This window comes from Protobothrops mucrosquamatus, unplaced genomic scaffold (assembly GCF_001527695.2).
Source record: "Protobothrops mucrosquamatus isolate PMUCROS unplaced genomic scaffold, P.Mucros_1.0 scaffold1923, whole genome shotgun sequence".
Lineage (NCBI taxonomy): Eukaryota > Metazoa > Chordata > Lepidosauria > Squamata > Viperidae > Protobothrops > Protobothrops mucrosquamatus.
The window spans coordinates 115,596-128,856 of record NW_015388044.1 but is presented as its reverse complement, the minus strand read 5'-3'; the positions used below and the strand labels follow the sequence as shown (position 1 = coordinate 128,856).

The window sequence follows — 13,261 nt, the reverse complement described above, 5'->3', positions numbered from 1 at the left end:
CTATGACTCTCTGTAGGAAAGAGTAGCTGGTAGTTAACCATTGTATAAAACTATGTCCCCCTAAAGAAAAAGCAAGTTACTCAGGCCACTGAAAATGCAATTTCAAGTATACAAGTTCATTTTAAACAGACACACTTGTATATATTAGTCTTGTGCAGAAATACTAAAATTTACTCCTATGTTAATTGATAAATTGTGATCACTCTAGAACAGTGATGGCGAACCTTTTAGAGACCGAGTGCCCAAACTGCAACCCAAACCCCACTTATTTATTGCCGGGTGCCAGGTGGGCGTGGCCCACTGGATGGGGGTGGCTGTGGTGGTCATGGCAGATTGAGTGGGTGTGCCCAAGATGGGCATGGTCACCTCAATGTTGCTCATGGGGAGGGATGCCTGTGGGTGGGCAGGGTTGGGGGAGATCCAGGGGGTCTCTGGCAGGTGGGGCAGGAGGCTCATCCTGCGGGGTGAGGCGAGGCAGGGCAGGGGTGCCATTGCCATGTGGCAAGGCAAGGGCCGGGGCACCTACTGCTTGACACCATCAGCCCCTGCACACAGAAGCCAGCGAGTGCATGAGGGCCGACAGTGCCCGTCAGCAGTCACAGCCTGCCAGCCCCTCAACCAGCGCACTCTGTGGCTCTGCAGCCTGCCACCAGCAGTTCAAAAAAGCCGCCTCTGAGGTAGATGGCCGGCCAACAGCTGAGGCAATGGAGTGGGTCATGCCTGGGAAAAGGAGAGCATGCGAGGCCAGGAGGGACGGGACGGGGGGAGGGAAACCAGCCGTGCTGGGATGCATCCGGCCACGTGGGACCTCGGCAAGTTAGCAGGCGGCTGGTTGAAGAGAGACAGTTGCCATCTCCGGGGTATGGCGCGCGTGCCCACAGAGAGGTCTCTGACTGCTGCCTCTAGCACGCGTGCCATAGGTTCGCCACCACTGCTCTAGAAACTGGACCCCCAAGAAGGAATTATGGGCAGTTTTCCAGAACTATTTAGAAAGAAATTCATTCTTTTGTTTATGTACTCATTTTCTAGAGGGCTAACTACATTCCTAATTCTCCCTTTGAGATATACATTTTTCATATGAATTGTCATTCACTGATGTTGATGGACATGGGTTCAACTTGCTGGGTTAATTCAGGGAGTGTGAATGGGCCTTTCCCAGTTACTGTGAGTCTTCATTTCCATTGGGAGGGATCTGCTACTCCTTCTCATGTAAACCAGAAGGTAGGCAGTTTCACCCCTGCAAAACATGAAAGAAATAATGAATGATGGGAAAGCGGATCAACTGATAACACAAGAATTACTCCTTCAAACATCTTTCAGGGAAGTACATAGAATCATATGAAGTTCATTTGCCCGGAATTCAGTCAATTTAACTAGCTTCTAACTGGCACAAGGAATTTGGTGTCCTCCAAAAGTCTCATAATCAATAGGAAAAGACAATACAGATAGTCCTCAACTTACAACGATTCATTTAGTGGCCAAAGTTACAATAACACTGAAAAAAGTGACTTATGACTGGTTTTTATACTTACAACCATTGCAGTTTCCCCATGGTCACGTGATCAAAATTCAGAGCTTGGCAACTGGTTCATATTTATCCTGCTTGCAATGTCCCGGGGTCATGTGATCACCTTTTCAGACCTTCTGACAAGCAGAGTCAACGGGGAAACCAAATTCACTTAACAACTGTGTTCCTAACTTAACAACCGCAGTGATTCACTTAACAACTGTGGCAAGAAAGGTCATAAAATGGAGCAAAACTCACAGTACACCTGTCTTAGCAATGGAAATTTTGGGCTCAACTGTAGTCATAAGTCAAGGACTACCTGTATATTGTATTGATCTAATTTTGTTCTCCATACAGCCAGCTGTATTCGGTGGTTTCCACCTTCTCCTGTCTCTGAACTACTATTTCAGATGGATTAGAATAAAACCTTTCTTACCAACAGAGAGATTGTCTTCCATAAGTAGATTTGATATCATCCCAGAATACCTGCAGAATATAAAGCAGAAGCGTCCACATTCAAGGATATTTTTTGAAACATGTTTCACCCATTGAATGGAAAGTCATGGTTTATTTTAACTGTTGTTTGTCAAACAACATAGAAGCAAATTAGTCCATAGCATAGACCAGACCTGGCATTTTACAACCCCAGGACCACATTCAGCCCTTTTTACTATGAGCACACTGGCCCACATTAAAAATGAAATTGTTGCCTGCTCTCAAAATAAAGTATATATCTACCCATACCCATAACACACACACACACGTATGTATGTATGTATGTATGTATGTATGTATGTATGTATGTATATGTATATGTCATGGTTCCGACAGATGAATCTCTTCAAAAGAACTTTGAGGCCTTGTTTTCCTTAAAGAATCTTTTATTTGAGAAACAAAGTATCAGCACTACATAGCTGAAGCCAAAAACTGAATTCCCCTCCCCTGGCACAAAGTAGCAAAGTGCAATTCCCTCCTCCAATTAACACTCATAAATCACATTCCCCAATTAACTTGAAATGTGGGCTTTCTCCCCATCTCTCCTGCCCGCCAAATTTCTATCAACTCTGGGCGCAATAACCTTGGGTTCCCATGGCTGAGTTATTATTGTTATAACTAGCTGGACTCTCATCCACATTCCTCCTCCCAGCATCAACGAACTCTAAAAGCGATAGAGAAAAGATGGCTACATTTCCATCTGTTGTCAAAGCAAGAGCAGTGTTGACATCTATGTATGTATATGTATGTATAAGTATCTACATGTATGTATATGTAAATGTGGTGGTTTATAAAAGAGACTCTCCCATGGACTGGCATTTAACCCTGACGATGTCGGAAGGATTCCGACGAAAGCTTGGTGTGTATATGTTTTGTGTTATTAAACATTGTTAGTTTAATATACTCCTGGTGCTCACAGCTTATTTATTGGAATATGTAAATGTATATCATGTGTATGTGTTATGTATATCTACACACACACACACAAATCACTGTCCATTTTGAATACATAGTAGAAAGAAGAAATTTGAGAGTTCACAAGTTTGATGCTATATGGAATGAAACTGTGACTGAATCTAGATGTTCTGCTTCGGATACCACCGAGCGTCCTCCCAGAAGGTAACAAAGAAAATAGGTTGTGAAGAGAATGTTAATGTCCCACACAATCCTGCAGACTTTGCTCAAGCATCGCTTATATGCTATGTCCTGGATAGAAGAAAGTGAACTACCAATGCCATCCTCACCACTCTCTGCACTGCCTTCCTGTCTGAAGCAGTGATGCTTCCAAACCAGACTGTTAATGCCATATGACAGGATGCTCTTGATTGACCCTCTGTAGAAAGTGGTAAGGACAGGGGAAGGAAGTTGTGCTTTTCTCATGCGACACAGAAAATGCAGGTGCTACTGTGCTCACTTCACCATTGTCTCACTGTTGAGCGACCAGGCTAGTCTGTTCATTAGCTGCATACCCAGAAACTTGATGCTGCTAACCAGGTGAGTCATTAATGCACAGAGCAGTGTGGCTGTGCCTGCCTTTTCTAAAATCAACAATGATCTCTTTAGTTTTTCCTACGTTTAAAACGAGGCTGTTTTTGTTACACCAGTTCACCAAACCCTCTACTTTCTTGCGATAAGCAGCCTCATTGTCATCTTAAATAAGGCCCACTACTGTTGTATCATCCGCATACTTCACAATATGGTTGGTGGCAAACCTGGCACCACAGTCATCAGTCAACAAGGTGAACAACAGCGGACTTAGGACACAACCCTGAGGAGAAACTATGGCATGTTATCCCATTCTGCCTGCAGGAACCCCAGATTCAAGTCAAAATGTATCTAACAACATTGGAAGTGATTGTGATTCTGAAAGACTATCTCCAAGAGTGTCTGGCTTCCTCACCTTACAAACACTGGAATCGTTGAAGCAATACCACTTATATTCGGTGAGACTCCAGATATAGGCACAATAATGACCAAAGTCAGCTAGTCCCGAGTGGGCAATCACCGCAAAGAGATCGTACATCCCATCACACTGGAAAGAAGTACAGAACAATACTTTGAGGAACAAAGCAGATACAACACTTTTTTTCTTTTAATAGGAAATGACTATTATTGTCACATCACTTCTGGACCTTCTACTGTCAAAGGACAATTGTCCACAACATGAGTTCTTTTGTTTCAACTCTTTCCCTTAACAAGTTACCATTTTTGCAGGCTTGCTTTCTATAGAGCAATTAGGGCATTTTACCAACAAGGCAATTGTTTATTTTAGGGGAGAGAGCAGGGAAGAATCCTGATGCAGGAAGTAGATCAGATAATTGGGAGTTTTCAGGTAGTTGCTTGGCAGGGCAAGTTGGGAGGGAAGAAAAGGCATTTCCTCCACCTACAGTACATCGAAGTATGCTACGAATATGCCCTACAGTGTCTCTGTGATGTTTCCTTCACCTCATCCTGATCTTTTCTGGCTTTAAAGTAGTATTTCTCAAATAAACCATGGCTGTTTCAAGGTAGATAACATCTAATGCACTTGGTCAACTCTTCTATTATTGGCGCAGTCAAGATGATTCACACAGGATTATAGAGCCTGATGTCTACTAGCCATTTGCTGATGGTGCTGGCATGCCCCTCTCTTTCAGTCTTGGGCTGGCTTCTTGGATACCATTTTCTTCTTCAAGGGGAAAGAACTGGCATAATAAGGCACCCTAAAACTTTTTATAAAGCCACCTCATATTAAGCATCCTGAATAAATGGAAACCAGCTTTCATCTTCAGACTCATATAACGATTTATACAAAGACAAAACGTGAAAGGTGGAAATCAAACTACTTTTATAATTCAACAAAGGTCTTAAGGAAGTGGGTTTAGTCTCTCAATAATTTCTAATTTGCTGACTAGATGTAGACATCAACCAAGAACCTCTTCATGATTGGGTAGAGCCAATCAGCTTCTCCATTTTACCTAAAACTCACCTTCATTTACTCTTTATATTCTACAAAACTATTAGTTAAAATAAAGAGAAAAGAAATAATCTTTTTATTTATATATCTAATTTGTATTCTGCTAAATCTTCAAGACTCAATGCAGTTTACATACTAATATAAAATTTCCACAGTAAATAAAAATAACGAACAACCAGGAATACAGTATTTGGTAATAAATAAGAAATATGTAAGTAAAAATGGGGAACAGTCATTCCTCAAGATCCTCTGGAACAGCGGTCTTGAAAAATTTTCAGGCTATCATAGATCGGGCCAAGGCTAGTTTTCAGAGAAAACTGGGCCTGAGACTTAGGGTTTATTCAAGGGGGAAATAGCTAATCAATTTAATTAGGCTGATTGTGTTATTTTATTTGAAATGTGATTCTCATTTTATCTTTTCCTTTCAGACAAAGAGAGAAAGATCTACTTTCCCATAAACACTGTTCAGGCAAGCCTTCCCAACATGCAAGACTGCACAGTTACACTTTACACTGGACTTGTTAAGATCTGCATTTCAGGGTTTGGGGGTGGGGATCCAAAGTACCTTCATATATATTTTTCTAGAACCAGGCTGAAGGAAAACATCCAGGATATAAGGACTAAGGTGTCTCCAGCTGAACAGATTAGAGAATATCAGAAAGCTCTGTCTGAATGGACACCTTGATAAACAATGGAAAATCCATGGAGAAAAGGCTATGTCTTCCTCCTGGTCTGAAATACTAATTTTGGGTAATTATATTATCCAAAGCTTTAAAGACCATGACTGGGGTTCAAGGACTGGCTTTACCCCTCAGATCGCAATTGCTCACCCTAAATCAGTGGTTCTCAACCTGTGGGTCGGGACCCCATTTGGGGTCGATCGACCATTTCACGGGGGTCGCCAAGCAAGGCTGTCCGCCATTTTTTCTGTCCGCCATTTTTTTCCCCCTTTCCGGCGGGTGCCTTACCTCCCTTGGGCTGGGCCAGCTGGTGGTCGGCCTGCTCCGTCTCTGCCACTTGCCAGCTACGCCTCGGCCGGCGCAGGGGGCAGAACCACGCATGCGCTGCGCTCCCGGACAGGGAAAGTCTTCGACTTACGACTGGTTTAGTCCTCGACTTACGACCGGTTTAGTCCTTGACGTACGACCGGTTGGGGTCGCGGCATTAAAAAGGTTGAGAACCACTGCCCTAAATGATAGTAGCCTTAATGCCAGAGGGAATGCATGTCAATATCCTACCTTCTTTTTAGCATCTGGATGAAACTGTTCCGGTGCCAAGATTTGGCTGAAATCTAGAGTTGGTGGGAAAGTCAAGCTATGTGTGACTTTCCTAGTTCTGTTGCCATCTTTGGAACGGAAGCGAGCAAGATGCAGCGTCAACATGCGTGGCAAATACATTATTTTCATCCTCTGCAAAATCAGCAAAAAAACATTCTGTCTGAATAGACAGTCTTGATAGACACTGGGAGATCCCTGGGGAAAGGGCTGTGTCCTATTCCTGGTTGGAAACACACCAGTTCTGGCCAACTGTACCTGAAGAAGGCTTTAAGGGCCATAACTGGGGTTCAAGGACCAGCAAAAAATAGTCCATTGCAGCCAACATTAAGAAACTACAAAGAAGGGACTTCTCTACAATTAAATACAATTTAATTGTATGTAATTGTGATACAATTAAACTTCAATTCCCAAAATTATCAACCTGGACGGCCTAAAATCTGGGTCTAACATTAAGTAAAATATACTGGAGGCTTCTTCCAAGGTGTGTTTGACAAAAGCCATGGAACTGCTTTGTGGATTTTTTCTAGCCATAAAGAGATACAATACTAGTTACCTTAGGCAAACAAATAATTTAATCCTAAAATATAAAGGCAATGAAATTCCCAAAACAATCATCTCTCCTATTCCGCCACCTAAAACAGCATTACCTGCAGACATGATGTTTTCTTGTCACACTTCGTACAGTAACTTGTATTTTCTTTAGTTAATTGCTCTGGTCTGAAAAAACTGCGTAGTGAATTTTCCTAGGAAAAGAGGAATAATAAATTGTAGAAAGCAAGAACAGATATCAGTTCCCTCCAATACAACCCATATTTAATTCTTTCCACTTAAATTAAGGCCATAAAGCTACCATTTCCAAACCTGCAATTCTCCAGATATATTCAGCTATAGGTTGCATCATTCAAACTACCAGTGGTAATGTTAAGAGTAATACCTCTGAAAATGCACTTTTACCACCTATTTAAAGTAATCAAGGAGCATGCTGCAGACTTCATCAGGCAAGGAATTTTTGCAGGTGGAGTCTAAGAGAAGGGTCTTTTCTGCTGTGGCCCCTGCCTTTTGGAATATCTTGCTGTCAGAGGTGATATCCACCGCCATACTCTTGGTCTTTTGGAAGAACCTCAAACGTGGCTCTGCGGGTTGGCTTGGGCCCCCAAAGGAGATGCTTTACACTGGAGGTGGTTGGTGGAGTTACGAAAAAGATCTCACCTCCTTATCACTTGTGTACCTGGTTCTTAGTTTTATCTAATTTCTGTTAATTTTAATGTTTTTGTTTTTATGCTTTTTATTGTATTGTAAGCTGCCCGGTCACTTTGAATAGTGAGCTAGGCAGCAGAGAAATTTGATAAATAAATCAAGTTTGACATGCCTGCCTTAGAGTATCTTGGTTGCATCTTCCTGTCTTTCAAAAATGCCCAAATGAACTTACCAAGTTAATAATCGGACGGGAATCAAAATCAAACATTGGAAGATGAAGCATTAGCTGGTTACTGTCTATCTTTATTTCATGGGAACATTTCTGGCACACCAAGAGCTCTCGTAAATGGATGGTATACAGATGAGTCAATTCTTCAACCTTCAACAGATGGAAAGTGAGAAGAACCAAAAAGAAAACAATATTATTATTATTATTATTATTATTATTATTATTATTATTATTATTATTATTATTATTATTATTATTATTATTATTTTATTGCTTTCCCAGAAATGTGATTTTGTACCAGTCTTTCCTAATTTGATAACAACCACATGCTGGAACTGTGAATCCAAGAACCTCTTTCTGTCATGTATGTGGAAGGCTCAGGTCTATCTAGAGCAGTGTTTCTCAACTTTGACAATTTTAAGGCATGTGAACTTCAACTCCCAGAATTCCACAGCCAGCATGCCTTAAAATTGTCAAGGTTGAGAAACACTGATCTAGAGGGCAAGAGCTTAGAGCAGGCTATATAGGTAGTCCTTGCTTTATGATCACAATTGGGACCAGAATTTCTGTTGCTAAGCAAGGTGGTTGTTCAGTGAGTTGTGCCCAATTTTACAAACTTTTTTTGCCACGATAAGATCACCCAGTTGTTAAAAGAATCCAGCTTCCCCCATTGACTTTGCCTGTCAGAAGCCAGCTGGGAAGGTCGCAAATGGTGATCACATGACCCTGGGATACTGCAACCATCATAAATGCAAGCCAATTGCCAAGCACCCAAAATTTGATCACGTGACCAGGGGGGAATATCGTGATGGTCATAAGTGTGAGGACTGCTCATAAGTCACTTTTTTCAGTTGCTAAACAAATGGTTGTTAAGTCAAGGACTGTATCTACCAATACAGATACAATACTACACAGTTTGACACATAGATTCTATCTGGTTCCTATCATTGTGAGACCATCTAATGCAATGCTCTACCACGTCCGACTTACTGATGTCCAGACAGTTAGAATTGTAGTTCCCATAATTCCCTCCAACACCAAAAAAAACTTGGTCAAATTAAATAATATGCAACAGAGATCACCACTACATTGAACAGAGAGCAATAGGGGGGGGGGGAAACAATTACGATCATTTAATTAGTTCTTTTTTCTCTTCTGCTCTCTCTTAAATATATAATCATTCTGTTAAATATATAATCATTAAGTTGGGAGAGAATCATCTTTACTCGTCTAGGACATCAGTAGACGAAGCAGGACTCCACATTTCCCATAATACTGTTTTCCATTCAAGCTTCCATTTAAAACTCAGAGCCAAACTACGTTACACTAATAACACTGGATGCTCAGACAGCCACCACAGCAAATAGGAATGGAGAGTAGTCAAAGTGTGAAGTCCAGCAATTGGGCTTTTCTTAAAGGGGATTACAATTAATTAACTCATCACGCTTCTATAAAACCACAGTGATAAAAGTATTTTTTTCTTCTTTATAAAAATAGGATTTTACCAGGTCTGTGTTTGTGATTTGGTCTTTAAGTAGGTTCCAGATTTTGTAATAGACTTCTGAAGCATCGTGGCCAACAAACACTAGAAGAGACAATAAGCCACAATTTAGCATAGGGGATTTTACATTAGTTTTCCAAATTCTAATACTCTCATCTACTTCCATGACTATATTCTTCTATTTTCCAAATCCCTAGACATTTTTAACCCATTTTGGACTCCTAATAAGCCCAATAAGTCCATTTACAGAATTTTGCCTTCCCCAGCTAACACTATCTGCTTTCCAATCCCTAAAGGTTATGCCATCCAAATGGTATCCAAGAGGCTCCAGATCTTCCTTACATCTCACGCCGTGAAGAGAAAGGCAGTAGATAAGATGGAAAGGGCGCACAGACTTCCCCTTGGCCCGCTGCATATTTTCTAACAGCAGAAGCATTTGGTAAGGGACACTGGCCTTCTGTTCTGCTGCTCCAAGCGGTACTTTAATCCTGCAGTGAAAAGAATCAAAATATGATTGTCTTTCACAGTCAGGAAAAACTGAGCTCATACTTGAAGGCCAGGTCCTTAAAAAGAAATAAAAACCTAACACGTTTACTATATTGTACAGACAGGAAGGCCTGGAGGAACGTTGTCCATGGGGTCGCGATGGGTCGGACACGACTTCGCCACTAACAACAACAGAGATTGCAGTTTTGCCATCGCCATAAAGAAGAGGGAGGAGGCCAACGATTTAAATGTGGCTTTAAAACTTCAATGTAGAAATTTAAAACTTTTATTATTTTTATAAAAATAAAATATTATCTGTGTAAATAATACATGTTTTATTAAATAATAATGCATTGCTGTTGCACACCAGCTTCATGGTTCCAGTTAATCATAATAGTAGCCACAGGTACTAGGAAGTAGGAAATGTTGAAATTATTCTATGGTTTTGCAACAATCCTGAAAAGGAATGTTCATTTTTTTCATTCTGCAAATGGGGAGGCTGGCTTGCCTAAACGTTTACCCAGATAAATTGTTAGAAGAAGAGATAAGAATAGGCATTTCCTATTTTCATTTCTCAACTGTCTGCACACATTATTGCCTCTGTGGTTCCTCGAAGCCATGTACACATGCCTACGTTATTTTCTGGGCAAAAATATAGAAGCAACTTACTATCGGTAGTCCTTGACTTATGACTGTAATTGAGCCTGGCAATTACAGTCCTATTTATGACAGTCATAAAGCAGGTCACCACATTACTGAATCCACTTTTACGATTTTTTTCACAGCAGTCGTTAAGCAAATACCATGGCTGTTAAGAGATTCCATTATACCAAAGAGTGGGTTTTTTTGCTGGAAATTAGAAGTAAATGCAAGAAACTGACAAAAAATGTTGAATATTGCAATCGTGTCACTGTGAGATGCTGCAAATGTGGCTCAGTCACGTGACCATGGGGAGAGGTAACATCAGAACTTTGAAAGCAAATCATAAGTCGTGGGAGGGCCGGTTGTAACTTCAACAGGTTGCTAGGCAACTAATCATAAGTTAACTACAAGTAGTCCTTGACTTACAACCACAATTGAGCCCAAAATTTCAGTTATTAAATGAGACATTTGTTAAGTGAAATTTGCCCCATTTTATGATCTTTCTTGTTAAGTGAATCACTGCAGTTGCTAAGTTAATGACACAAGGCCATTCCCACAAACCAATGCAATCCCAGTCTAAGCGAGGGGCAGTTTCTCATCCAAACACTAACCAGGCCAATCTTGCTTAGCTTCTCCAAAACTAGCCATGGTTTTCTAGCTACTAATGTTGGAAAAGGAACACTCTTTAGATTGAGGACAAATTAACTATACCCTCTGAGCATGACTCACCTCCGAAGTATCGTAGTGAAGTATCTGTTCATTAAGAAGCTTTGAAGCAATGAGTTGATGCAGCAGCTCAATCCAATGTTGTATAAGCCAACAGCACCTGAAAGACCCAAAACTAGAATGAGCAGCTTGGACAAAAAGGAAGGAGAAAGATATTGCAGATATCTAATGCTACCTGCTTTTTCAGAGAGACTACAGGACATCTATAGCAATATGAGACTTATACTCAAAGGAGAAAAGCGTGCAGGACTTTCCCATTTAGAGGAAGGAGCACTGAATTCAAAATTATTTTCATTAGTTTTCTGGTAAATGTAATCCCTTCCACAACCTATGCCAGTGGTGGCGAACCTATGGCATGGATGCCAGAGGCGGCACTTGGAGCCCTCTCTGTGGGCACACGTGCCGTTGCCCTAGCCTCGCCTCCCCCGCAATTCCTCCTCTCCAGCAACCCCCCTGAAGGAGAGTCGCCCCTGAACGTGGCCCACCCAGAGCAGCGCAGCCAAGGACATGGCAGCCAGGCAGCGTAGACAAGACTCAGTCCTCACACCCCATCATGCACAGTTGATGCTGCAGGGCGCGGGCAGAGGGCGTGACTGCCATAGCACTGCTGGGCTGCCTGGGCAATCTGCGGTGGACCCTGGAGGCGGTGAATGGCCCTGCGGGCAGGCGGAGTGGGGGTGGGGGGGGCAGAACGGGGGCGGGCCAGTTTTGGGGCACTCGGTCTCTAAAAGGTTCACCATCACTGACCTATGCTATTTTCAAGTCTTCTGCCACTGGAGTTTCAACCTTGGGAATACAACTTTTTCCAAGCGCCAGAAAGAGAAATATGAAATCAAGACTCTCTGTCCCCAGAGTAGGAGTTCCAGCTTATAAAATTATAATGCTATAAAATCTGGTATCCTAGTAAAACTCTATTATAGTAAGAGTTTTGTTACGAAGGATTGAATGAAAAAATATCTATGGTCCTCCTTATCTAAGGAGTTGAAATAATAATAGGCAACCATAGAGGAAAATGATGACAGGCAATAGAAATTGGCCATGAAAACCTATGCCCCCATTCCCGGCATCCAGACCACTGTAACACACTAGACTTAGGGCTGTCCTTAAAGACTATTCCAAAATTGCAACTAGTTACAGTAGCTGCACACTTACAGGCTCCAACACTGGAAGCAGGTTACACCAGCTTTGTGGAGTCCAAATTGGTTTTCAGTTGGATTCCAGGTCCAATTAAAGGTGCTGGTTTGAGCTGTAAATAAAGCCCTTCATGGTTTAGCATCCAGATACATTCTGGATTGTCTTTTGCAGCCAGCTGTAGTCCAGCCCATTGGACCTAGTATGGAGGCTATCAAGCTGGCTGCCTCTTCATTGCTTTTTTACAAGCTCCTGGAAACCGGATTTTTCCAGACAGCTGTTCTCTGATTTGACTCTCCTTGCCATCTTTTATTTTCTCCCTTCTCTAGTAGCATTCTTGTTTTATTTCTTTTCCTATGGAGCTTGTTTTATATTGTATTTTGCTATGCAACATGCCAAAAGGGTTCTTTCTGAAAGGAGCAGCATACACAAATAAAAGTCAGATCAATAAATAAAGCACAAATCAAAGACCAAAGTACCGTTTCTTGAGTCTGCCATTCCAATGATTTCTTCAAACTGCTTGCTAATTTTTTCCAAATCCTTGTTGTTTTCTTTCTTGTGGTTTTCTTTGTCTTCTTCTCCTTCTTCTGGTGCCAGAATCTGATAACCATACAGTTTGGGATATCTTTTTTCCTTGGGATGTCCAGATTTCTGACCCATCAAGGTTGCTGTGTACAAAACACACAATAAACTAGTTACAGTACCTGCAATTCTGACTTCTTCAGTAAAGCAGGTGTACGCAAATGAGGGTTTAGCAGCAAAGCCTGACCCACTTGGTAGTACTCAGCACCAGATATTTGATGGATTTTCAGTTACAAAACTACTGAATAATTTAAATGGGAAAAGAAGAGCCAGTCTAGTTAAGGCACCAGGCTAGAAACTGGGAGACTGTGAGTTCCAATCCCACCTTACGCAATGAAAGCAGCTGGGTGACCTTGGGCAATCTCTCTCTCTCTTAGCCCAACCCACCTCACAGGGTTGTTTTTGTGGGAAAAATAGGAGGAGGAAAGAGTATTGTATATGTTTGTTGCCTTTTTTTTTTTTTCTTCAAAATTTTTTTTTATTGTTTTCAACATAAGAAAAAAAGCAATCACAAGTACATCACAATTAGAAA

The 13,261-nt window shown here is 41.5% G+C and overlaps 1 protein-coding gene across 1 annotated transcript in view; it reads right to left on the bottom strand.

Annotated features, from left to right (window-relative positions):
- Positions 1-931: 931 nt before the first annotated feature.
- The window catches only part of USP18 (ubiquitin specific peptidase 18), a 12,752-nt gene continuing 422 nt past the window's right edge, over positions 932-13,261 (bottom strand). The window contains exons 2-11 of the mRNA XM_015823585.2: positions 12,627-12,815; positions 11,020-11,116; positions 9,505-9,650; positions 9,167-9,246; positions 7,665-7,811; positions 6,883-6,978; positions 6,197-6,367; positions 3,903-4,034; positions 1,944-1,993; positions 932-1,237 (exon numbers count right to left, since the gene is read on the bottom strand). Of these exons, the coding sequence (XP_015679071.1) occupies positions 1,132-1,237; positions 1,944-1,993; positions 3,903-4,034; positions 6,197-6,367; positions 6,883-6,978; positions 7,665-7,811; positions 9,167-9,246; positions 9,505-9,650; positions 11,020-11,116; positions 12,627-12,807 (1,206 nt within the window). The 5' untranslated portion in view covers positions 12,808-12,815 and the 3' untranslated portion in view covers positions 932-1,131. The remainder of the gene's footprint in view (positions 1,238-1,943; positions 1,994-3,902; positions 4,035-6,196; positions 6,368-6,882; positions 6,979-7,664; positions 7,812-9,166; positions 9,247-9,504; positions 9,651-11,019; positions 11,117-12,626; positions 12,816-13,261) is intronic.